Raw genomic sequence first — 24533 nt, forward strand, 5'->3', positions numbered from 1 at the left:
CAGCAGCAAGTGCACAAGTGCTGTTACCTGCTGAGCCATTTCTCCAGCCCCATCCACCACAGGTTTTGATTGTTTGATTTAATATTTTTGCTTGCTTTTTTGAGAATTTCATACAAAGTATTCTGGTCACATGAATGACTTCTGATACTTTTAATAACTGGTATCAGAGTTTGAGAGGGGACATCCAGAAGCAATGGTTAATTTGTATTACCAAATTTGATCTAATAAAAAAGAATAAGAAAGATATTTAGAATGTACATCAGCTGGGACTCTGTGCTAATACATCTGTTCTTCCCTGTGACTGCTTTGCTGTTATTGTTAGCAAGCATGTTTAGTTTTTATATAACTGCACTTATAACATAGATACCTAAATGATTTCTCTTTCTTCCACAAAGTAAGTATGCTATGACCTTGAATGAGCAGAACTAGAAGGAGAGGATGGCAGATCTGGGAGCAGAGCATGCCCCCACTCAAACCTGCCCCTCCAACCCCCAATCCCACTGGTGGTGCTGGGACACACAACCTTGAGACTGATGGACAGTGCACATGGCCTAAGGCATAGCCATTTAAAGTGTGGCACCCTGGAGCAGAAAAACCAAGGAGATATGCTTAGTGGAAATTTTCTATAGGACCATCCTTTGTCCTACACCTTCCAGTGAATGCAGACCGTGAATTTCAGTCCTTTGCTTGTGTTGGGCTCTGAGTGACTCCTCTATGCCAAGAAGCAAGCTGGTTGTGCTCCAGGCCTACACACCTATCCAGACAGGCAAGCCCTTGCTCAGTGTGCCTTTCCAGAAGACCATGCTCATGTTTTCTTGATAATTAGATGAGCTTGTAGACAGTCAGTGTAAAGCATTCAGGAACAAACTTGTGTGGCTGCTTCTCCCATGTCATAATTCATGCAGAGCTAAGTTGACATTGCATTTTAATCTGTTCTCTCAACAAAAATTTTGAGTCAAACTTTACTTTCTAGATATTTCCTTCTATTCCTTCCTTTACTGTTCCCATTGCCCAAACAAATGCCTACCTGTCATTTACTCCCATAAACCCTGGCCTTGTCCTTGAGCTCCATGTTGTAGTCATGCAGTAGAGTTGAGTGGAAGGGCTAACTATGGGGTATGAGGAGGATTAGAGCAGACAGCTAGGTATCTGAGGTAGCCATCATTCAGTGGCAGCGCATTGCTGTCTTCTAACAGAGGGGCCTGGCATGGCTGTCTTCAAGTTTCCACATATAGCTGCAAAAGTGGGTTTTTATGTGCAAGTCATTCCTGTGTGCTCTTGATAGAGAATGCATTCAGTTTGACATGTTCAGTATCAATTCTGGACCTTTCCTACCCTGCTTACCTCATTACCTCACTCTCTACTCAGCAAGAGGTACCTGTGAGGAGGTCAGACCACAGTCTTTATTTTCAGGCCACATGTGATTCCTGAAAAATATGAATTCTTTTGTTTTTGTTTTTGTTTTTGTTTTTGTTTTTTCGAGACAGGGTTTCTCTGTATAGCCCTGGCTGTCCTGGAACTCACTTTGTAGACTAGGCTGGCCTCGAACTCAGAAATCCACCTGCCTCTGCCTCCCAAGTGCTGGGATTAAAAGCATGCGCCACCACCACCCGGCAAAATATGAATTCTTTTCTGTGGGTTTCTCGTCTACCCTTTTTCTTATTCTTCTTCCTTTACCCATTTCATCATCAAATCCCTTTCATTTTAGTCACCCTGAGAATGCAATGGTTTCATTTCCCAATGCTATTAAAATTAAGAAAGCTCAGGACAGAAACCTGTGATGCTTTGATCTAACCTACATTAATTGCGCCTTTGACTGAGTGTTGTACTGGCCAGGTTGTACCCAACCTGCTATGTTCATAATATCATGGTAACCAGCAGGTCTGGTCACACATACACTTACTTTCCTGAGTGCAGAATATCACAGTTGAGAAAGTCATTAAGATGATTTGGAAGCAAGTACTGAGAGAATTATCTAGGGAAGGCGTTTTCCAGTCACGGAGTAGCTAATCTAAAGTGAAATCTGACAGATGTTCATTTTCAAGCTGGAATTCTTCAAAACAGAAATAATAACCACCAAATATAAGCAATGTTTTTGCTACTCAAAATATGTTGTTAATAAATATTTGGTTTTCTGAGATTTGCCACACACACACCCCTCTAGCTAAAACAGCAAATATATTCCTCTTTTCATTCCTTTGTGAGAAACGTGTACTGAAGTCCAGGCAGTTGGATCTTGAATCTTATTTCTATGGCTTTTGCTGTGTTCTGTCTTACCATCACCTCCGGCTTGACTAGTGATGCCAGATCTTCATCGTCTCTGCATTTCCTTTTGTGCCCTCTTCCAACTGTTTTCCATGTCAGAATGACCACTAAAAACATGGAAACTGGCACAAGCATATAGTCTCAGCACTCAGGATCAGAAGGCAGGCAGATCTCTGAGTTTGAAGCCAGCAAGTCTATATAGAAAGCTCTAGGTCACAAGGCTAGACCCTGTCTTAAAAAACAAACAAATCAGAAATATATGAAAGTGGGGTCAGTGAGAAGGCTCTGTGGGTTAAAATTCTTGATATGGAGCTTGATGGCCTAAATTTGCATCCTGGAACCTACTTGGTGGAAGAATAGAACCAGATCCCACAAGTTGTCTTCTGAATACCACACAAATGCCTCCATACATATATCATGCATACACATACACATATGCATGCACACACATTAAATAAGCAAATGTAAAATATTTAAACAACAACAATAACAAGAAAACTTGAAGCCTCAACAGCTTCTTGTTACACTGAGACTAAAAGCTGAGTCAGCTTGGGAGGTGCACAGCCTCTCTGCCCCAAACTTGCCTTTCCTTCAGACCATCTCCTGTGTTCCCTAGCTTTTTCTGAGCCTCTTCAAACCCTTTAAACTAACAGAGTTGTTGTGTATCTCAGGGTCATTTCCTCTGCCCACTCCTATTTACCTCTCCTCTTCATCTAATTCCTATACATTTCTGGATCTTGGATTGATTTCCTCAAGGAGTTCTTTCCTGAGTCTGTGACCTGTGTCCTGTGTCCCTGTTACACAGTCATTTCACCTCACACTTTTTCTTCATGATACTTTGTATGGTCACTGTGCTGCAAACCTACTAACTTCTGTGGGGTTCTGGGGGAGAGGGGATTCAGACATGTTTAGACTATATAGCCTTGGCTAGCCTGGAATTTATTAAGTAGACCAGGTTAGCTTCAAACTCACAGAGATGTTGCCTCTGCCTCCTGTGTATTGGGATTAACGGCATGTACCACCCAACTGCGCCCCAGCCTGTGTTTTTATTTAATTCCTTTCTAGTCTCGTTCTGAGCTGCAGGTGCCTGTAAGTTCCTTAGAGCATGTTTGTTTCATTCCCGGTATGTCTTTATGTAACACCTACAATACATTAAGTTTTGGATAAACCTTTTTTTGGATGTAGAATGAGATGAACTGTGCTTCACATTGTTACACTTTCCTTCGTGATGCAATACCTTAGAGAGGGCCAGGCCATGCCAGAGGCTTCCCGAAGTCTCACATAGCTCTCATAGAGAAGAAGTGGACGCCCACTTTCTTTTATCTAATCTTAATTATTTGTCTCTTTAGCTGATGCTAATTATACTTGTGACTCACTTTTTCCTCCCTGCTTTTCTCATAGACGGAAAAGGCGTAACTTCAGTAAACAGGCTACGGAAATCTTGAATGAATATTTTTACTCACACCTCAGCAACCCCTACCCCAGTGAAGAAGCCAAAGAGGAGCTGGCCAAGAAATGCAGCATCACAGTATCACAGGTGAGGACCCACCAAGCTGTGGTCTCTGGGATGCAGGACACCTGTGCCAGGGCTTCATCTGCTGTCACAGCCAAACAGTCATCTTCAGAGAAGCCATTTTAATAATCTCCATATTAGCATTATTTAATGTGAGAATTTAAAGCTTAAGTGATGTTTTACAAACATGAAGGATAAGGAGTGAAGATTCTGTCCACCTTCCAGGCCTCAGTGTCAGTCTGCTTCTGACAGGTAAGTGTGCCACAGGAAGAGGCACGGTTGATACTTCAGTCACTCTCCTGTACCCCTGTTTCCTTTACCCGCATAACTCACCCAAAGCCGCTTCAATAAGAAACCAATTTATATTTTGTTGCTGAAAGGAAATTAATTGAACTCTTCAGTGAGAGCCTAAAGAAGGAGCTCAGAGTTGTGTGTAGATAGCTGTGCTGCAGTGTTGGGATTCTGTGGATTTCTTTGCTTTCTTCCTTGTTACTCATTTTATTGTAGGTCAAGATACTAATATAGTCTTCCTCAAGGCTGGAGAGATAGCTCAACAGTTGAGAGCACTTGCTGCTCTTCCAGAGGACTTCAGTTTAGTTCCTGTCACCCATAGGACAGTTCACAACCATCTGTAATTCCAGTCCCAGGGGATCCACTGCCCTCTTCTGATGTGCATAGGCACTTGGTGCACAGACACATATCTAAGCAAAACACTAATATATGTATAAAATAAATCATTAATTAATTTAAGAACATACATTCTTCCGGTATCCATTGAAAAACAGTGCATCTGTGCCAACAGTTATAGCTTTGTGATTATTTGCTAAATATTACTGTAATGAGTTAGATGTTATAAGTACTATGGAGATGACTTCAGTGTTCAGGAGGATCTGTGTAGGCGAAATACAAATACTCTGCTTATGTAACTTGAACATCTTTGGATGTTGCTGTTCCCTGAGGGATTCTGGGGCACACCCTGCTGTACTGACTGAAGGATAACAGTAAATATATAACTGAAATTACCTAAATTCAATAATATACTGAATTCAAATTTTCACTTTTTAAAAAATAGTTTGCCATATAAGCCATGCTTCTGTTGGAAATGAACAGTGGTAATATAAGAACCAGTCCTGCAATGTAGAGCTTAAAGAAAATCTAACTCTCCTAAAAGTTCAATGTTGAATAGAATTGAATCCTTAATAGAATCCTTTATATATATATATATATATATATATATATATATGTGTGTGTGTGTGTGTGTGTGTGTATATTTTTTTATGTATATGAGTTCACTGTTGCTGTCTTCAGACACACCAGAAAAGGGCATCAGATCCCATTACAGATGGTTGTGAGCCACTGTGTAGTTGCTGGGAATTGAACTCAGCACCTCTGGAAGATCAGTCAGTGCTCTTAATCACTGAGCCGTCTCTCCAGCCCCTCAATCAAATCCTAATCCTTCCTGAACAGTTTCCACCAACTGGGGACCAGACATTCAAACAGGAGTCTAGAGGGACCATTCTTATTCAGACTACTACATCTTGACATATAATACATATATTCCTTCTATACGCATGAACCCCAGACATAAAAAAAAAAATCCCTTTGGATTCCAATATTAATGTCTATGTGATTGTTATTTAAGAGAAAATAACACTCTGATTTTACACCGATTTTGTTTTGTTGTTGGTTTTGTTTATTTGTTTTGAGATAGGGTCTCAATGTATAGCCTGGCTGGCCTAGAACTAACTCACTAAGATCTGCCTGCCTCTGCCTCCATACTGCTGGGATTATAGGCCTGGGGCCACCACTCCTAATCCTAGGCTGCTTTTTAAAATTTTTGCTTTAATATTGTGTCCAGAGCAACTTTGACTTATAATTAGGATTTCATTCAAAGCTTAATTTCCTTCGCTTATTAAATTGTGGTGTAATTTGTTTCCTGCCCAGTTTCTTTTTAAAGTATTTTATTTAATGTATTTGCAGGCACACACATGCAATTTTGTGTGCAGAAATGAGAGGACAACTTTCAGGAGTTGTGTCTTTGCTTCCTCCTGGATTGTAGGAACAGAACTTCAGTCTCTGGGATTGCCTGGAGGATGTAGTTTTGAATAGGATGTAGTTGATTTGGATTGCCATGTACAAAGTTATATTTAATAGAAGATGCCTCTGTACAGACTGTGCAGCACTGACTTCCACTTGAAACACTGAGTGCAATGTGCTGAGTTCCAGAATGAGCAAAGTAACAGTGTTTGGATATGAGATGGGCTTTCTGGGATTTGGATGCTTGAGGTGATCTTGTTCTGACTAAATACCTTACCGGGGCAGCAGAAAGGAAGAAGGGCTAATTGTGATCACAGTTTGAGGATACAGACCTTCATGGCAGGGAGGCCTGGTGGTGGGAGTGTGTGGCTGTAGGTTGGATTGTGAATTGAACTTTGATCCCCATTGTGTCTTTTATTCTCTGGAAATGACCTCATAGATAGTCTCAGGGTATAACTTGTATGTAGGCGACTCTAAACCCAGCCAAGCCGAGCATAAGATTAAACAGCACAGTGTATGTCCCCAAACCCCAGTGAAAGGACTCATGTGCTGAGCCAGCTGACAGCCAGGTCTGCTTTCCTGCCTGAATGTTGTGGATCCTTTAATGTGTTTTTCTGCTCCCACTCTTTGTTTTTAACTTTTAATAATATATTTGACACTGGGGAATAGCATACATTATATCCTTTTCAAGAGCTCTATAATCCAGTTTTTATATATATATATCTTTAGTATATAGCAATTTAGATGTAGTTCTAGGACATATTCAATATATGCTTGTGGAATTAGCAATAAAAGGTTTTCTTCTGGCTGTTCTGTCAAGAGATTTCACTTCTAAAGGTACTGGGAACACACTTAACAAGTGTTTTAAAACACTGTTTAGTGTATTCATTTGCATTTGTTTCTATGCTTTGAGAAGTGCTGAAACAGCATTCCTCAGCGTGGCCTGGCCTGACTGGCACTTGCTGCTGCCCCCTGCCAGTACCTCCTTGTGGGGATTTCAAGCATTTGTCATCACACCTAACTTTTTTTTTTTTAATTTTTTTTTATTACGTATTTTCCTCAATTACATTTCCAATGCTATCCCAAAAGTCCCCCATACCCTCCCCCCTACTTCCCTACCCACCCATTCCGATTTTTTGGCCCTGGCGTTCCCCTGTACTGGGGCATATAAAGTTTGCATGTCCCTAACTTTTTTTTTTAACCATATGTTTGTTTCTGTGTGTGAGGGGGCATGGGTATACAGTGTGCACTAGCACATGCACAGAGTTAGTTCTTTCTCTGACGTAGGTTCCACAAACCAAACTCAGGTTGTCAACCATGGTATCAAGTTCCTTTACCCACTGAACTGCTTGATGGTTCATACCGGGCTTTTCTGCCTCTTGTCTTTATTTGAAATTAAGTCTTCCTATCTTGCCTAGGCCTTACTCATATTTGTGGGTACAATGGTCCCCGTGTTTCCATCTTCCTAGTAGTTGGGTCTATGGACATTCTCCCTCACACCTGGCTGCACCACTTATTTTCTACAGTTTGTTTTGAAAGTTTTGAGAAAAGGGTGGAGACCCAGAAATAATATAGACAGAGATACTCATCTGTCTTAAGACATGCTTCCTAATCTTGTCCCATCCAGCAGAGACTCCCAGCAGTCAGTATATGTATCCATTTAAATTATGACAGCTTTCTGAATTCACCTACTTCCTGTCTAAAAAATTAACCTCCCATGCAAATCCCTCTTCCTATATCTCTGAAGTGGATGAAATGGTTATTTGGTTAAACACATTGATTTCTATCCTTATAGTTTTTAGTTCAAGTTCATGAGAAATGAAAGCAAATAATTTAAATGTTTTCATTTTATATGGGTGTTTGCCTGCATGTGTGTCTGTGTATCATGTACATGCATGGCCAGAAGAGGCCATCAGATTCCTTAGAAACTAGAATTACAGACAGACCTTGTAGGTGATGAGCGTCAAACCTGGTTCCTCTGGAAGAACAACTAGTGCTCTTAACCACTGAACACTAAGGTGTCTCTAGACCTTAACAAAGAATTTTTGTTTCAGCTCTGACAGATCATCTGTTCTGAAAAGAGAACAATGTGCCCTAAAGTAGAAATTATACTGAAAAACAGTTAAATTTAGACATCAGAGATTATATAAATCTACCTTAAAATACTAAAGACATAAGAAGAACAATACAGTTTGTTGTTGTTGTTTGTTTGTTTTTCAAGAGTTTCTCTGTGTATTCCTGGTTGCCCTGGAACTTGCTCTGTAGACCAGGCTCGCCTCAAACTCACAGAGATCTGCCTATCTCTTGCCTCTGAAGTGTTGGGAGTAAAGGCTTGAGTCACCACACCTATCCTAACAATATAATTTTTGATCACACATATAAAACTGAAATTTTATTATTACTTCAAATATTTTAATACTTAAGAATAATAGGAGCCAGGCATGGCAACCCACATGTGCAATCACATTATACGAGGAATTCCTGTAAATTAGTAAAGAAGAAGCAGTGCAATCTCCACGTCTGCCCAGAGGCGACCAATTTAAAAAGTGGGGAAAAGACCTCAGTGATGCCATAAAATATACAAGGGCTCAGTCAGATGAAAACATCCCCATTCTCAGTAGCAATCTGGAAAGTGTAGTTGAAAAACTACAATGAAGCAACATTTTACACTTCATAGACTGGCAAAAAGTCAAGTTGAACCATGCCCAGGGTTCTAAGCCTGTGTGCAGCAGCAGGGGATGGGGGTGGGGGATGGGGGTGGGGGCTGTTTCCTACCAGGGGTCAGGTCATTGTATTCATGTAAGAAATGCCCAGGTCAGTCAACCCACAGTTTCACATCTATATGAAAATGCCCTGGAAATCCTCTCACCTAAAAGGTATATTGAAGCAGTGCAAGAGTATTGTTGGTAACACTACACAGTTATCCACTTTCCTAAAAAGATGGATAAACAGTGGATTCCCATAATGGCACACCTTACAGCCATGGAAGGATGAATTTTAGTGTGTGTTAATTCCAGTGTGGCCTAGAAATATCACATCAAGTGAAAATGCAAATTGCAGATCATACATAGTGCATGGCCATCCTCAGTGACATCAGGGGTAGAGACACATGGTCAAATACAACAAGGAGACTGACCAAAGGAAGAGTGAGAAGAGGGATCAGGAAGGAATATCCAAAGCATTTCAGCAGGATTAATGCATGTTTGCATTTGAACTGTGAGTTTACAGGGACTGACTTAAGTATCATTCATTGTAAACCTACATGTAAGTTAAGAAAGCTAGGTTTGGTGGTGTACACTCCTAGTCCTAGCACTCAGGAAGCGAGACAGGTGGATCTGTGTTAGAAGCCAGAGTGGAGTCTTTATCAGTGTTCAATTGGTTCTTAGCCTTACCTAATAGAAATATGTATGGATATTTGCCACAAGATTCATAGTAGAATATCTGTGGCAGTGGTAGTCCTACAGCCAAGACAGTGCGAATGTCTGGAATGGTGTGATTTATTTATGCATAACTGGATTCAACACTAAAAATTCACTATAGCTTTGTGTATCTGCATAATGCTAGACTCATAATTCCATTTGTAACAGACTCAGAAAAAGGCCATGTTACCCTTAGGTGCTGGAAGTGAGGACGGCAGTTGCCTTTGAGGGAGTAGTAATTGGGGAAGGACTTCTATTCTGAGTGTAGAGTTCCTGGCTGTGTTCATGTTATCAAAATCCATCATGCTCCATACCTAGAATGTGTGCTTCTTTCTCTATGAGTATTTTTCACATCACCCAAGTTAACATGCACTGTGACAATAAACCTGCTCTTGAGATTACATAAGATTTTGTGGGAAAATATAACAAGAGGTAAATGAAGGAAGGATAACAAGTTAGAAAATGATAGATGCTATGGAGAAAAATTAAGGAAGGAGAACATGGGTTTAGAAGATGTTCTGCTTACTAGGTGAAGGAAAGAAAAGAACTTGGTAGAGTTGGAGACATGGACACTATATGCACAGTTGGTGAGGAACTCTTTAGCAGAGGACACAGCATGGGAAACCTCAGGTGGAAGCAGCCTGCTTAAAGGAGGAGTAAAGGAAGCTACTAAAGAGGCCACGTGTCCAGATGGCTGCTGGGCAGTGGGGAAGGCTGCAGCTTTTACACCAAGTCAGGTGATAAGCAGGAGCAACAGAATTATCTGTGTTCTAACAGGATTGCCATGGTGACTGATTGAAAACAGATCATAGGGGTGAGGAGAAGCTGACACCAGCTGTAGCAATGCACGCAGAAGATGATAGTGGCTTAGGCCGGGGTGTCAGTGCAGAGGTGATGAACTGGGCTGGGTTCTGGATTCACTGTGAAAGTACAGCCAACAGGGCTTCTGACAGGAGGTGAGGGAAAGTCAGTATGGATGACATTTTATCCTGAGAATCTTGCGTATAGAGTTGTCGTTAGGAACAATAGGGAAGGATTTAGGAGAAACGTTTCAGAGAAAAAAGTAAGAATTTCTTCTTGAACATATTAAGTGTCTGTGCTGTAGCTCTCAAAGCTCATATGTAAAAACATAAGTGGGTAGGAGAGTGGAGATGAAAGCCATAGCAGCCTGCCATTAATACATGGTAGTGTGCTGTAAATGCAAGTCCTCAGTGGAGAATTCAGCTGGACCAGGATCAAGTCTCCTGTTCTGAGGCTCAGTTCAACTGAGAAGCTGGGGTTCCCTTTCACACAGTAACCTGAAGAGTCTCAAAGCTGTTATTGCAAATTTCACGTGCACCTAGACTCATACTTAAGTTGTCACATTTTCTTAATTAGTGGAGCGGATATTAATATTCTTTTACTTTTGGAGTAGAGCTAACTTGCGTGGATTATTCAAGTTTCTAAGACACAAAGTCTCCATTGTTCTCCTGATTCTGATTTTGAATCTATCTTTTCAGTTAGGTGTTTTTAGAATGAAAAATGTTAACTTATACTTCACTGCTGCCATACTGAAAAGTACTGTAATGAAAAAATTGATTTTTTTTAAAGCAGAAGAGAACCAGAAATAGTAGAAGTTAAGTGACATTAGATTCATTTCTTCATTCATGTTCTTAACCAACATTCCAAAGTTGGTGCACACAGGACCTGTCTGTTAACAGCCCAGCACAAACAACATTGACCTGTTCCTTCCAGATAAGGAGTCTAAGGTTCAGAGAACGATTTGACAAGGACTATTTCAGGCCTTCGTGAGTGGTGGAACTGGGGTAGAGATGCTCAGTACAGAGGAAGAAAGTGGATTGTTTTCCCTGCCAGTGGCAGTATGGTTCCTGTATCCCAGGCGTCCAGGCAAGAGTCTGGCTGGTGTGTACAGACTAGGCTCTCGGGAGGGCTGCATCCTTCCCCTAAGCTGCTGTGAAGAAGCTGGGCTAGTTAGTAGTCTGAGGTCTCTTACTCATTAAACTACTTACTCCAAAGCAGTGAATATTGAGTAAGCTAATTAAAATTTGTAAGTAAGATTTCCTTATTAAAAAAATCTATTAAAAACAAGAAGCAGCCCGTTAAAGTAATTATTAAAGCAGGGGGGGAAAAGATGACTATCAAATTACCATATCTGTTTCAGCTGTCCATAAAGGCCTTTTCAGTTGCTTTGGCAGCAGACACCAGCAAGAATGGTTTTCGGCTGTAAGTGTACCATAGATAGACCAGAAACAGCTTGGAGGAAAATGGCTGCTATTGTGTTATAGAGGTTCTTTCATACTGTTTTAAAAGGCGACAGACCTTCTATTCTAAAAGCTCCTATTTTGTATCCTCGTGGAGATGAAGCTGTCACTAAACAATGTATAATAAAAGAGTCAGATGTAAAAATATGAGCGTGCTTTGAGTGGTCAGTAACACCTAGTGCAGACCAGGAACACCTACTTGATCTGGGAAAGGGGTGCCGACCATGGGGCAGTGCTTAGCTTGTTCTTAGGCCTGATCCAGGAATGTCAAGTGTGCATATTTCAGCCTGGGCTTTTCTGATGGAATCTCTACCACTCCTTTTGTGATTCTCAGATCTAAGAACAGGGAGAGTTAATCTATTCCCATGGTAGACCTAAGTGGTTTTGAATGTTCCTATCCTAAAGGAAGTCCCCATCTGAATGTGGGACTTCCAGCTTTCCCTCCTTTACTGTACCCAGCCCCTTTCTTCTGTGTAAATGTGTATTCCCTCCAGTCCCTTTGCATCCTGTCTCTCATCACTGCATCTCACCTTTCTAGTGCCTCACTTCTGTGAGGCTTGTCAGGGCAGTAGGCTAATCTGCAAGTCAGGGTCCCAGCAGAAAACAGATGGCATGCTCAAAATAGAAAAATGTGAGACAATTTTAATAAAGTGACTATTTATAAAACTGTGGGCAGAGTGTAGGGAAACAACGGACAATGTTGGCAGTTGGTTCGGTTGCCTTTGCCGCCTCTTCGCCGCAAGAGATACAGAAAGAGTTGCCAGAACCTCAGAAGGATGTTACAGGAGAAACCAGTAACGAGCTGAGAAGAGGCAGGGTGCCAGGGGAGTAGATACCATGGCCTCCTTTTCCTCTTTCTCTCATCTCCTTCCAGCCTGCAGCAATTGGCAAGCCCGAGGCAGAGGGCAGCCTCAGGGCCCACAGCAGGGTGGAGAGCAAGGGGAAGGAGTGATTAGAAAATAGATGGTGTAGCCCAAGGGCAAAGAGCCAGATCAGTGCAGGATGCATGCCCAGACCCCCTGGCTTTTCTCTATATAATTCTGTGATGCTCCCTCCCGGAAGCCTTCTCCAAAGGTGCCCTTGACTGCCTTTTTCTTTCCTATTGGCTGCTTTTCTGTCCTAACTCACCTATCACCTCTGCCTAGACATAATGTGATGAGATGCTTACTTACCTCCTGCTGATAGCACCAGGAAGGGCCCTGTAGGAAAGATATGTAGAACCTGGAGATGGATGGGTAAGATGTCCACAGAGGGAAACTAGCAAGGAAAGGCATTCTAAGCAAAGAAAAATCCATTAGCAGAAGGCTGGTCTGTCAGGTAGCCACAGCTAGTTTTATCCTGTGTAATGTTCTAGGAATCAAGGTGACTGACTCCAAAGTGTCAGACCAGCCTGGACTCTAATCCCAGGTCTTTCCTGTTTTGTTATCTTTGTGATCTTGAGTGAGTCTTTGTACCTCTACCTGCTTTGCTCATAGGTAAGATTGGGCTAGAAATAAATTTATGGGTGCCTCCATGAGAAAATATGTGAAAACCACCTATAAGTGATTGTCAGAGTCAGAAAGTGTTAAGTAGCAAGTATGTTTGTGTTTCTCTGTGGAGGTCTCTACCCACAAGAACCATGGAAAACGGTGTGCTAATTTCTGCTCCAATAGAGCTAGCTTTCCTTGATAGCCAGTTTATGCCCTCCCTTGCAGATTCTCATAGCTCCCTTTTCCTCCACAGCTCTTAGTATAATTCTAAGGGTTGAACTATTGAGTAGTGTTCACATAGAGATGGTAAACTTCATGTTGGATAGAACTGGTTGCCCTATACACTGCTATTTTCTTAATGCCTAACAGCACCCAACCCAGGCATGAAACATTTGCTGAGTAAGTGGCTTAAGATGATAGGTATTGGAAAGTCAAAATAGAGCCTGCCTGGGGAGGGCCTACACTTATGATGAGGCAGAGTGGTTTAAATATCTTACTTGTGTCTGTTAACCTAATAGCATCCAACTAGCAACTTCATAGTCATTGGGCAGTTATATCATGAATGCCTCAGAGATCCTGCCTTTATGGAGCTAACATTCTAATCAGGAAAGAAGAGCTACATGTATGTCCATATATGCACACATGCAAGAACACATATATGTGGTATGAACCATATTAATATAGTTCATATAATTGTTATATGAGCAATTGTATAAGATATCATATAACATAATTATAATTATATTAGTATATATTATATATAATTATAATTATTAGTCTATATGTATATAATATTACATAATGTTAAGTGCTATCCCATAGAATAAGGAGAGGTATTCTGAAGAGATGCATGATTAGATTTGTGAAAAATAATTCTAGCACCAGCACTGCATACCAATATAAATGTAATAAATGAATGCTTTGCAAATCTTATGGCAGATTCCAAGCCCCAAATTTACGAAGAGCTGTAGTTTCCACACAGAATAAATAAATAGTAATCCATGCTAAATAGTCAAAACTAAGGTATTCAGAGTGAAAATAAGAGTGTGCTATAAAAGCAACACTTATACTGTCCACTAGCTTAACTGAATAATAAAGTTGTGACACGGAGGATCAACATTGTCAAAGAGATGAATTTAAAGCAAATGTCAGCTGAGAATTCCATACCTGCCAAAGTGCCTTTTGATATAAGTCAAATAAAGATGTTTTTATGAAAAATTGAAAGAATTTGTCTGACTCTATCTTAAAAAATATGTGTATGTCTCTCTCTCCATGTGAGTGAGTGTGTGTGTGTGTGTGTGTTTGTGTGTGTGTGTGTGCGTGCGTGTGCAAATCTTCATAGAGAAGTAAAATATTTGAGACAGCATGGAAGCTGTAGAATATGATAAGCAGAGGGTGGCTGGGTGGGTTTGAATCAATCTATTACATAAGAATACTAATGTCCTACCTTGTTTATAGTATGCACAGAATTTAAATATATGATAATGCCTTGTAAGTGATGAAAGGGAATATTCTAAGGCTCTTGCATTTTCTGGGAAAATACCAACTAACAAAGTGCTATTTAATGTTACTCTTGAGTGGTCAAGACTGTGAAATCTTTAGTAGCTTTAAGGGTGCTAAAGGGCTATGCAATTTTCAAATAAATACCAAGGAGATGTAGAGTAAAAACTAATCTAAAGAGGGATAAAAGGGGGAAGGGGCTACAGAGTAAGTGAAACAGATTAGAAATACTTTTGTGATTATGGGATTCCTAAGTATGTAGATAATCATAGTCTAAATAAACAAAAAAACATAGTCAAATAGGATATAAGAGGAAAATTATGTATTCTTTAAGAGATATACTTAAAATATAAGAATATGGGAGAAACAAGGGTAGTAACCTCAAAAATAATAGCAGGCAAGCAATAACCAGAAGAAAGCAATGCCAGATTCAAAATACTTCAAGACAGAAGGTTTTACGGGCAATACAAAATAGTCTTGTGATAGCAGCTCTACATTTGTGAGCACCTGATAACATCAACTCAGAATATAAAGCAATTCAGTAATTTCAAAGAAAACTTGAAATCCAAAAATCACAGTAGAAGAATTTCATCTCTCTGTTACTGAGCAGCAGATGGACACAGTGCACACTGCAGCATGGACACAAAACAGTGCTTCTGGTTCTCAAGCTTTCCCATGCATAAGGATGATCTAGACGCCCAGCCATCAGAGTGCAGATTTCATAACCCTATGTCTGTACGTTCTGAACCAAAGGGTCTGCAGTGGTTCGGAAAGCTTGTAGATTCTAAATTAGTATTGATATTGGTTGTTCTAGAGCATTTAATTATCACAAAAATAGAAGATTTGAACATAAATTTGCAGCTACATAAAATGCTATATCCAACACAGAATGGTGTGTGTGTGTGTGTGTGTACGTGTGTATGTGTGTGTGCGTGTGTACAACAATTTAGATATTATATATTCTGGGCTAATGAACCTCCTCTATTACATTTTATTTTTCTATTTATTCATTTATTTATTTATTTTGGTTTGGGGGGAGGGGCAGGGACTCAGGTAGTCCAGGCTGACCTTGAGCTTGCTATGTAACTTCATCTTCTTGTCTCCACTTCTGATAACAGACAACTTCTACCACATGAGGCTCCTTCATACATTTTAAACAAGTTAAGGCAGAGTGTACTTTCTGACTACTGTGGAGTTATAGTAGACATCAGTAATAAAAAGACACTAGAAAATTTCTGAATGTCTGGAATTTAACCAACATCTTTAATAACCCCTGGGTTAATGAAGAATATACAGTGGAATTTTGAAAACATTTTAGTTAAGTGATAATGGAAATACAGGTATGTTAAAGTTTCATTGACTTCTAAGGTTTTGCTTGGAAATAAATATATTTAAATGCATGTATATAGACTATGTATGCATACATATTATAGTATGTGTATGTATGTTTTTTATACTTATATATACACAAATAGCTGGAGGTAAGTGACAGGCAACCATCTTAGAATATTAAGAGAAACCAATATGAGACTAAGAAGACTAGAAAGGAGGAAATAATAAAAATAAAAGCAGAGATGACCATAATTGAAGACAAGCAAACTACACCCCAACAAAACTGATCACTGCTTCTTTGAAAACTTGTCTTGTGGGACTGGAGAGATGCCTCATGGTTAAGAACACACACACTTTTCTTGCAGAGGACCCGAGTTCAGTTCCTACATTCTGCAGCTCACAACAGCCTGTAACTGCAGCTCTGGGGCAGCCAATGTCTTTGGCCTCCATGGTGGCCTGCATTCATGTGTGCATACCTGCAGAGAAGAGAGATGCATAAACTTAGATAAACACTTGGGTATTCAGTCCTTTAGTATTCAGCGTGAGCCCTGTGTTTTTAGTTTTCATTCTTAGAAATGGAATTAAAAGATGAGTCTCTAAGTAGAAATGGGAGCCTCAAGAAGTTGAATAGCTAGGCCTGCATTCTGAACCCAGACCAGCATGATTTGCTTACGTATTCCACCATTTACTAGCTGAATGTCTGAAAAGGTCATTAAGACTCTTTATGTCTTTGTGTGCTTGTTTATAAAATAGGGAAAATAGTAACATCTAGCTCATTTGATTGTTGGGTGAATTGACCGACACATGGAGTGCTTTGTTGGCTTTTGTTAATGTATACACTTGCTAGTACAACAGAAGGAGGGTGAAAGTAAGACAAAGCAATGACAAAGGAGTTGCTTTGGGGGATACTGTGCCTTTCCAACAGTCATGAGATGTGTAGGGTGAATGATGAGTCCAAAAAAGTAGGATCACTGGCAAAGCCTATTAGTGGCCTGAGTTTGTAATTTGCGCTGGGAGATCTTGGAGCCCATGGGTTAAAGGATTCATGATTTTCCTAACTGGGACCATGTCAGGTGACAATAGAAGGTCAAACTAGGGACATTCTAGAGTGGTGATTTTCCTTTTCCTGTGTCTCATTCAACTTGTTAAACTATTGTCCTGCAGGTATACCAGCTCCTAGCCCAAACTCATCTTAGTTACTCATAGCCCAAAATAGACAGCAGCAGTGCCCTTTCATATCATAAATTCTGAGAAATCTGTATTCCAACTATAGTTCTATGTCCAGTCAGTATAGCCAAGGGCAGAAGAATTTTTGACCATGCTGCCCATTATTTGGTAGAGCTGGGATCTAGAGCAGGCTGTTTAATGGAGCCGTGTTGTCTGTAAGCTCTGGGTGCTGACGTCTCCTTGTGAGGTTCGGTGCTTATTGAGATCACTGTGAAGATCACAGTACAATTTCTATGTCATGAGAGCCCAGTCAGTGCTACTTTAGCAGCCGTTCAGCCAGCATTTGGGGTTGGGAGCTGATGATTGGACTTGATCAAGAGAGGAATCAGGAGCTAGAGGTTCTGACCTCCAACAAATCAAGGTACTAACCCCAACTGTCAGCCCCCAAATTCTCGCAGACTCTAAAACGAAGAAATCCAGGGTGAAGAAGGACTATATCTGTTCATAAACTCTCACAGACCCAGCTTTGCTATATAGTCTTTACTCTAAATGCATATAATGTGGTTTGGGAGAGGTGTGTTCATGTATTTTCAAGGGCAGGATTTCTTTTAAGGCTAGATATCCCCCTTTAAAATGAAGTCAGTCAGGAGCCAGGTGTTCATGGTGTGTGGGAAGCCCTAGGTTGACCTCTAGCATTGTAAGAAATAATAATAAAAAGAAGGAAAGGAAGTCAATGACGTCTTCTTGCATGTTTCAAAAGAAACTGACCTGTGTATGCTAGGCAGTGGTGCTGGAATATACACGGCTTGGCTAGGACTTTTATAGAGGATTGAAAAAATTTTTATGTTTTTTATTTTTTTTAACCATCATTAGATTTATATGAAACATCTCAGGGTAAAAAAATCTGCCCTGTTATTATTTAGAATACCCTGGGTTTGGATTCTGGGATACTGTGTTACCTGGTGACAGTTCCACCTTGTAGCACACTAGTGAGAGCTGCTCTGTAGCTGCAGTGCCCCTGCTGTGAGACTGTGGCTTCTCTGGAGCCCAGGAAGGAAAGCATGGAGTGTTTACCTAACCTAGTTTTATTTTTAGAAGTGGGAGAAATTATTTTTTTTTTGAGGGAAGGGAAAAGAAGTAATCTTAAAGGGCACACCATCTGTGGAAGCTACTCTCAGCTCGTGTTTTAGGGAGATGAGCAATGTCATCCTGTGTGCACTGTGGCCATGAGGCTGACGGTTTATAGACTCTTGCAGATTGGGCTCTTTGTGTCCGTTGTGAGTGGTTATCAGTCTATCATGCATAGAGAAGAAAGAGCGAAGCCAAACTCTAAGGGTGTCAGCACATTACGGCAATAAAATCTTTTACAGCCTCCAACAAACAGACAAGCAAAAATACTGTTCTTGACAAGTATTTTAAATTGACTGGTTTTAAATTACTTCAAATAATGTGGAAGCCGAATCTCAAGTTATTTTGGTTCTTCCATTAGAAGTAACTATGTTCCAAAAGTTGTTTTTCAAGCCTGTTATTATACATTTGGAGCTTCTTTTCTTTTTTTCTTTTTTGTTTTTGTTTTGTTTGTTTTTTGAGACAGGGTTTCTCTGTAAAGCCCTTGCTGTCCTGGAACTCACTTTGTAGACCAGGCTGGCCTCGAACTCAGAAATCCGCCTGCCTCTGCCTCCCAAGTGCTGGGATTAAAGGCGTGCGCCACCACTGCCCGGCGTCTTTTCTAAAGTGAAAATTTAAAAGGTTTGGATTATTATTTTGTACTGGAAAGTTGAATTTTTACAGCAGCACCATGAGTTGATGTCATAGCCCCTAATGTAGCCCAGGACAGGTAAGCCTTAACTGTCATGACTGGCCTACAGTCAGGTAGGCAGGAACTTGTATAGCTGGTGGCTCAGGTTAGCTGTCAAGACCATTTGTCTGCCTGTCCTTTAGAGCCTGGGGAGACATACCACACAGTTGTCTAGGCTTTCTGCCCTCCAGAAGCTACCAGATGCCTGCCTTGGTGGGCAGAGGAGTGAATGAAATGAGGTTTAGTGTTTACCAACATACTTGCTTTAGAAGTTCAACAGAGCTGGCTCCTATCCTTCATTTAAAACTGAGCTGTAGCATGGTGATAAGAACATATCGATTAGGGAGAAACTATTTGATAGAGGTAAAACATTAGCCATGCAGTTACACTTGCCATGTTCCATTTTACACATTCTCCCATTCAGCATTCTATAATGTTTGCTTAATTAGGCACACTACATAAAGCATGCATCACAGGTAAACATGAGGAGACACAGTGGCAAGTCTGTCAAGAGCTGTGCTTCATAAATTTTCAGTTTGCTAATTTCGATGGTGATGCTTCCATTTAGCTGTCTCTTTTTCCAGGCGTAGTCTGCTGTGGAGGAAGAGCTAGCACTCTGCAAGTGTGCAGATTAAGTCTCAAAGTGATGGCTTTCTCCGTTACTTAATGTTGTTATTAACATGATAAATAAATGTGATAGAAATGGAAATGTAAGATACAATTAAAACCAGCTGATAAGTTGCCTGTTGGTGACTGTATAGACATTGTAGATGGGTTAGCTTTTTATTTTAACATGGAATTTTTCTTAAATACAAAACTGTTGGGAAATTTTAGTGGCTTCAGATTTACAAAGTGATTTAACTTTGTATTCAGAATTCTGCTACTTGAAACCTCTCCCAGATAAGGAATTAGAGTTGATTTTTCCTTTATCATTGGGGCCCAGCATAAAACTCATTAAGTATTGTGTGACTTTTTAGTGGTATGTATTTATTATCACTGTGTAGCCTGGTCTGGTCTTGATCCTCTAGGCACAAGCAGTCCTCCTGCCTCAGTGTCCCATGTGGTGAGACTACAGTCATGTGCTACCATATTCATTTCTCAGTAATTGCTTTGGAAGAAAACTGTATAATGATATTTCTATTGACAATGAAGTATAGGCAGGCTGGTGATTGCCCACTGACATGGCTGTCTTGGTGTGTATGAGAACACCACATACTACCATGTTTGTATAGGATGCCAGATAGCAGTACTTTACAGAATTCATATCTGTTAAGCACTATATGCCAACAAAATCCACCATTAATCATGACCACACTTGGATAGTTGGGGTAATATTTCCTTCCTGTGTACACATACAAGTCTGTATATATATACGCATCTATGTCTATTTGTGGGTATTTTCACACACAAATACCTCATATTTTATGAAAGGAAAAATTAACTTTTCTTCTCTCTGTAATTCATTATGAATAATTCCATGTCAATAAGTATTTCTCTTCAAGATGATCTGTAATCAATGATTGTTTTCCATCATACAGATTCCTATACATTTTCATTGTTGTTATTATTATAATAAATAAGATATTATTTATCTTTGTTGTTATTATTATAAGTAGGATTGAGGTAAATATCTTTGTACAAGTATCTCTAATTTCTCAAGATAAGTTTTTATAATAATTTTGGTCAGAGAATATATATAATTTTTGTTGACATAGTCTCTGGAAAAGTTATGGTAAATAACAAGTCACACACACTTGTTTCTTAAATTGAATACCTTTTCTTGGAGCTGACCAATTTATTCTTGGTCTAGCTGCAAATGCTCTTTTTATCCCACGGGAGTGGTTGCCTAAGTGAGCCCCATGCTTATAGTGAAGAAGGCCTTCTCCATGCATACCCTGTCCTAGAGTTTCCTGGCTGTGGTCACAGAGGAATTAATTCCTAGCCAGAATTAGCCCAACCACTCCAGGCAGCATTTTCCAGGGGAGCCCTGGTGCTCCAGGCAGCAGCTGGTCCCAAGGACATCCATGCAGAAGATTTAAACTCTCACCAATGGATCTTTTATATGAGTGTGTCTTCTCCTTCCTCAAACCCATCCCCTTAAGGTTGCGGCAGGAAGCTTCCTGTCACTTGTTTTTTCCTTCCTCCCACTTCTCATCTCTCCTCTCATTTTCTAAAAGAAGGAATAATTAACCCAGTACCTCAGAGTCTTTTGCCCTAAAGTATAAGCCCTCTTTGGTCCTCTGAAAGGGCTAATATGAACTGTATTAGTAATAACATATACTTGTTCAAAATTTTATAACCCCTGCCTCTCTGATCGGAAAAAAATGCATGTATAATAAACTTTACATTTATTGTTCAAAATAAGTACTTTTATTTATCAAAATAAGTATTTGTATTGCTTTCACCAATTTTAGATTAAGTGCAATGACAGCTTAATCCAGAAGGAAATATCAAACATGTATAGCTTTATAATTATAGGAAATAAAAACAATTTAAATGTTTAAATTTCCATATATTTCTTATGCTAAACATAAAAGTATATTGCATTAGGATAATACGGGAGAGGAATAAAATGGAAATATACTTTTAAGAACAAAAAGAATGTAAAATTCTGAACCTCAGAAACTGAGCTTATATGTTTTAAAGTGGATCATTTGAATTGCTGTGCTATTGTAGTTGGCTGGCTACATTTTAAAGAATAGTGTTGCAGTTTTATTTTGAAATGTCAACATTTATGAAATACTGAATAACATTGTTTATAACTCTAAGACTTATAATGAAAAATTGTAGATGCCAACTTTTAAAATGTGCAAGGAATAAAAAATGTGTGAGCTAGTACATGATGTTTCAAAATTACTTTTGGGAAGATTCCAGCAAATCCCTCACAGCCCCTCAGCACTGGGCAGGCCCAGCCCCACTTGCTCTTGCCATCAGCCACCACACAGTGGTGGACCCTGGGGCTGCAGCAATGTGATACCTTCAGGCACACTGACAGGCTCTACCTGTCCCTTCCTCACCACAGCCAGCCCACCTGCAGGGATCTCACCTGTCACACAGCAGCGCCTCTTCTCCCTCACCCAAAATGTTGCTTCTTCCTTCATCTTTCCCTCAGATCCTGCCTCTGTCACCACCAAAGAGAGACGTGAGGCAAGGAGTTGGAGAAGTGAATATTCTCTGAGGTCTGGAGAGAGGAGGCCACAGCTTTCACTGTAGATGTTTGTGTTGGTGTGAGCTTCTGGAGGGTTTGCTGCTGAAATTAGGAGTGAAATGGGTGCCGAGGCCGAGTTTAGCCTCTTCCTTACCTCGGAAGGTCCCTCTTTCTTAGACCTGCTAGGGCATCTCTCCAGCTCAGTGTGACCTCATCACCATCCTTCAAGATTTGCTAACTGTTACGGGGCTGCTGTTGCTTTCATGGACATAAAGTTAGATTTTTACCATGTAGTTACCTTCTCATCTCCCCACAGGACCTAGGACAATACTGACAATAACATGCTCAGTAAACATTCTCAGAAAAACCGAAAATGCTGATAGGAAATCCTTCAATGAAATCTGGATCAATCACATTTTGCTGTATGGTTTGGTCGACTTGTGAATGGTCTAGCTGTCTTGTTCCTTCATTGATAAAACATGGAGAATAGTAATAGCTAATAGTGATCCGATAATGCATGTGCCTAGACCACCAACACACTCAACCATTCCATGAGGAAGGTGTCGCTATCACACTCATTTTATATGAGAGGGGACTCAACTTGTTCAAAGTCACTCAGCTTGTAAGCAACAACATAGATGTGAAAGCAGAATGTGGGCCCTAACCATTTAGCCTTCATATGGCCAAACCTGCATCTGACTTGACAATTTGACTTGAAAGTTCGAAGTGAGAGGATAAGGGGAAGCCTTATTGAGAAGCTGGAGAGCTTTCCATCCAGTAAAATCATTGATGCTAGGGATTGAACCCAAGGCCTTGCACATGGCACCACTGAGCTAAAAACACTATTCTAACCCCCAAACAGCTTTGTTTTTTTAAGTGGTGATCTGCAGGTTGTAGACAGGAAACACGGATTGTTATAGCATATAAAAGAGACCAGAGGCTTTCCTGTCACTTGGCCTGGCAGAAAGTTTCCAGGTACCCTTCTTGCTTCTCTGACTTCCAGATGCTCTATCTCGGGCCAGGCACACTGAGTATCAGTAGAAAAGTGCCTTTGTATTTATTCTCATTTTTAATTAATCTTAAAATTCTTGCTTGGTCCTTTGCTCCTCTCACAGCAAGAGCTGTGAATCATTGATGTGAGACTCAGAAGAGGAGAACAGGACAGTGTATTCCATTTCCCCTTACCAATTTCCTGCTTGTTTCCACTGAGGGACCAATGTACAGACCATCACAGTTCAGCAGTAGAGCAGGCTGTCCTTAGTGGCCTGTTCTGCAGCCTGGATCTGTTGTGAGCTCTGTTGCATGAGGGGTCACGTGCCCTGCAACTTTTGTGCTTCCCACTGAGTAACCGTGGGTCTTCTGCAAGTAATTGTATCCATTTCTAAAAGATGAAAACCGTTTCTGAATTTAGGTGTCAAATTTCTATATTAATTACACTGCTCTGGGTTGCGCTGTGTGAACTCACTAGCTGATTGCCGCGGTACCCCAATCTGTGATATCAGAATGTGTGTGATGTGCATATTTTAATTTGAGAAATAGTTTAACATTTCTAGATATTCATTTAAATGTGGTTATGCAGGTTAAACATAACGTATGATTGCTGCTTCTTTCATTGCTTCCAATTAAACCTTGCTTGTTAGTTTAACCTCTAGGTAATCCTATCAAACAATTGATGTCAAGGAAACACTGCCCACAGTAGCTGCAGATGAGTGGCCATTAATTTTAATTGCCTTGATATTAAAGATTAAGAAGTATTGGGACTGGCAGAATGGAAACGATCTGATGTCAAGCAAACCTACTTGCTAAAGCTTCCCCAGGCTGCTGGTGATATTAAAATTTTACTGTGAGAATTAAATAAACCTTTATTAGTGATGACTGTTGTTTGATTGGTCCAGGGGTGTGCATAAACAGAGGATTCTTACATATCCAGAGACGAGGCCTTCCATGGTAGAGATTCCTCAATTATGAAACTGTTAATAAAGCTGTAATCTGATTTTCTAGGCTAGGTTTCATTAATGTATTATAGCTTCTCTGATTGTCAAGGTAATATTAACTACAAAGTACTAAATCCAACAGAGAATTGTTGAGAAAGAGAGAATTCTAAGACAGGGCCTTTGTTGCTACATTCAGAGTTGGGGGGATTTTCATTAATTACGGGTAAGAAATGCCAGATTCCGCCTCAACCAGGACTGTCTCCCTTTGTACTGTAAACAATATATTCAATACTTAACTCTTTCTAAAGCCTAATGGCCAACTCGAGAAAGCCAGAGGGCTACTATATATAAAAGCAGCCATGGTGCCTGCCAGCTGGAGATGTGTCTCCTAAGCTGAGACTATGAACTGTGGGAGGTGGGGAGATTCCAAGAGGATTTGTTTTAACAATCAGTATCAGAACTTGAACATTTGGGTACTATTTATATCTTGATTCTTCAGAGGTTGTGGTTGGTTGGTTAGTTAGTTGGCTTTTAGTTTTGTGGCCTGCCTGCCTTTCTTCTCTCTTCTCTCTTCTCTCTTTTCTCTCTTCTCTCTTCTCTCTTCTCTCTTCTCTCTCTTCTCTCTTCTCTCCCTTCTCCCCTCTCTCCACTCCTCTCTCCCTCCTCCCCTCTCCCCTTTTCCCCCTCCCC

At 40.3% G+C, this 24533-nt stretch overlaps 1 protein-coding gene across 2 annotated transcripts in view; it reads left to right on the top strand.

The window, feature by feature from the left end:
* The window catches only part of Pbx3 (PBX homeobox 3), a 195148-nt gene that overhangs the window by 161010 nt on the left and 9605 nt on the right, over window positions 1-24533 (top strand). For both annotated transcript variants that reach the window (XM_021185105.3, XM_029474112.2), the window contains exon 5: window positions 3667-3802. In XM_021185105.3, coding sequence (XP_021040764.1) covers window positions 3667-3802 — 136 coding nt within the window. The remainder of the gene's footprint in view (window positions 1-3666; window positions 3803-24533) is intronic.

Source organism: Mus caroli, unplaced genomic scaffold (assembly GCF_978045245.1).
Source record: "Mus caroli unplaced genomic scaffold, Mus_caroli_1 scaffold_2, whole genome shotgun sequence".
Taxonomy (NCBI): Eukaryota; Metazoa; Chordata; class Mammalia; order Rodentia; family Muridae; genus Mus; species Mus caroli.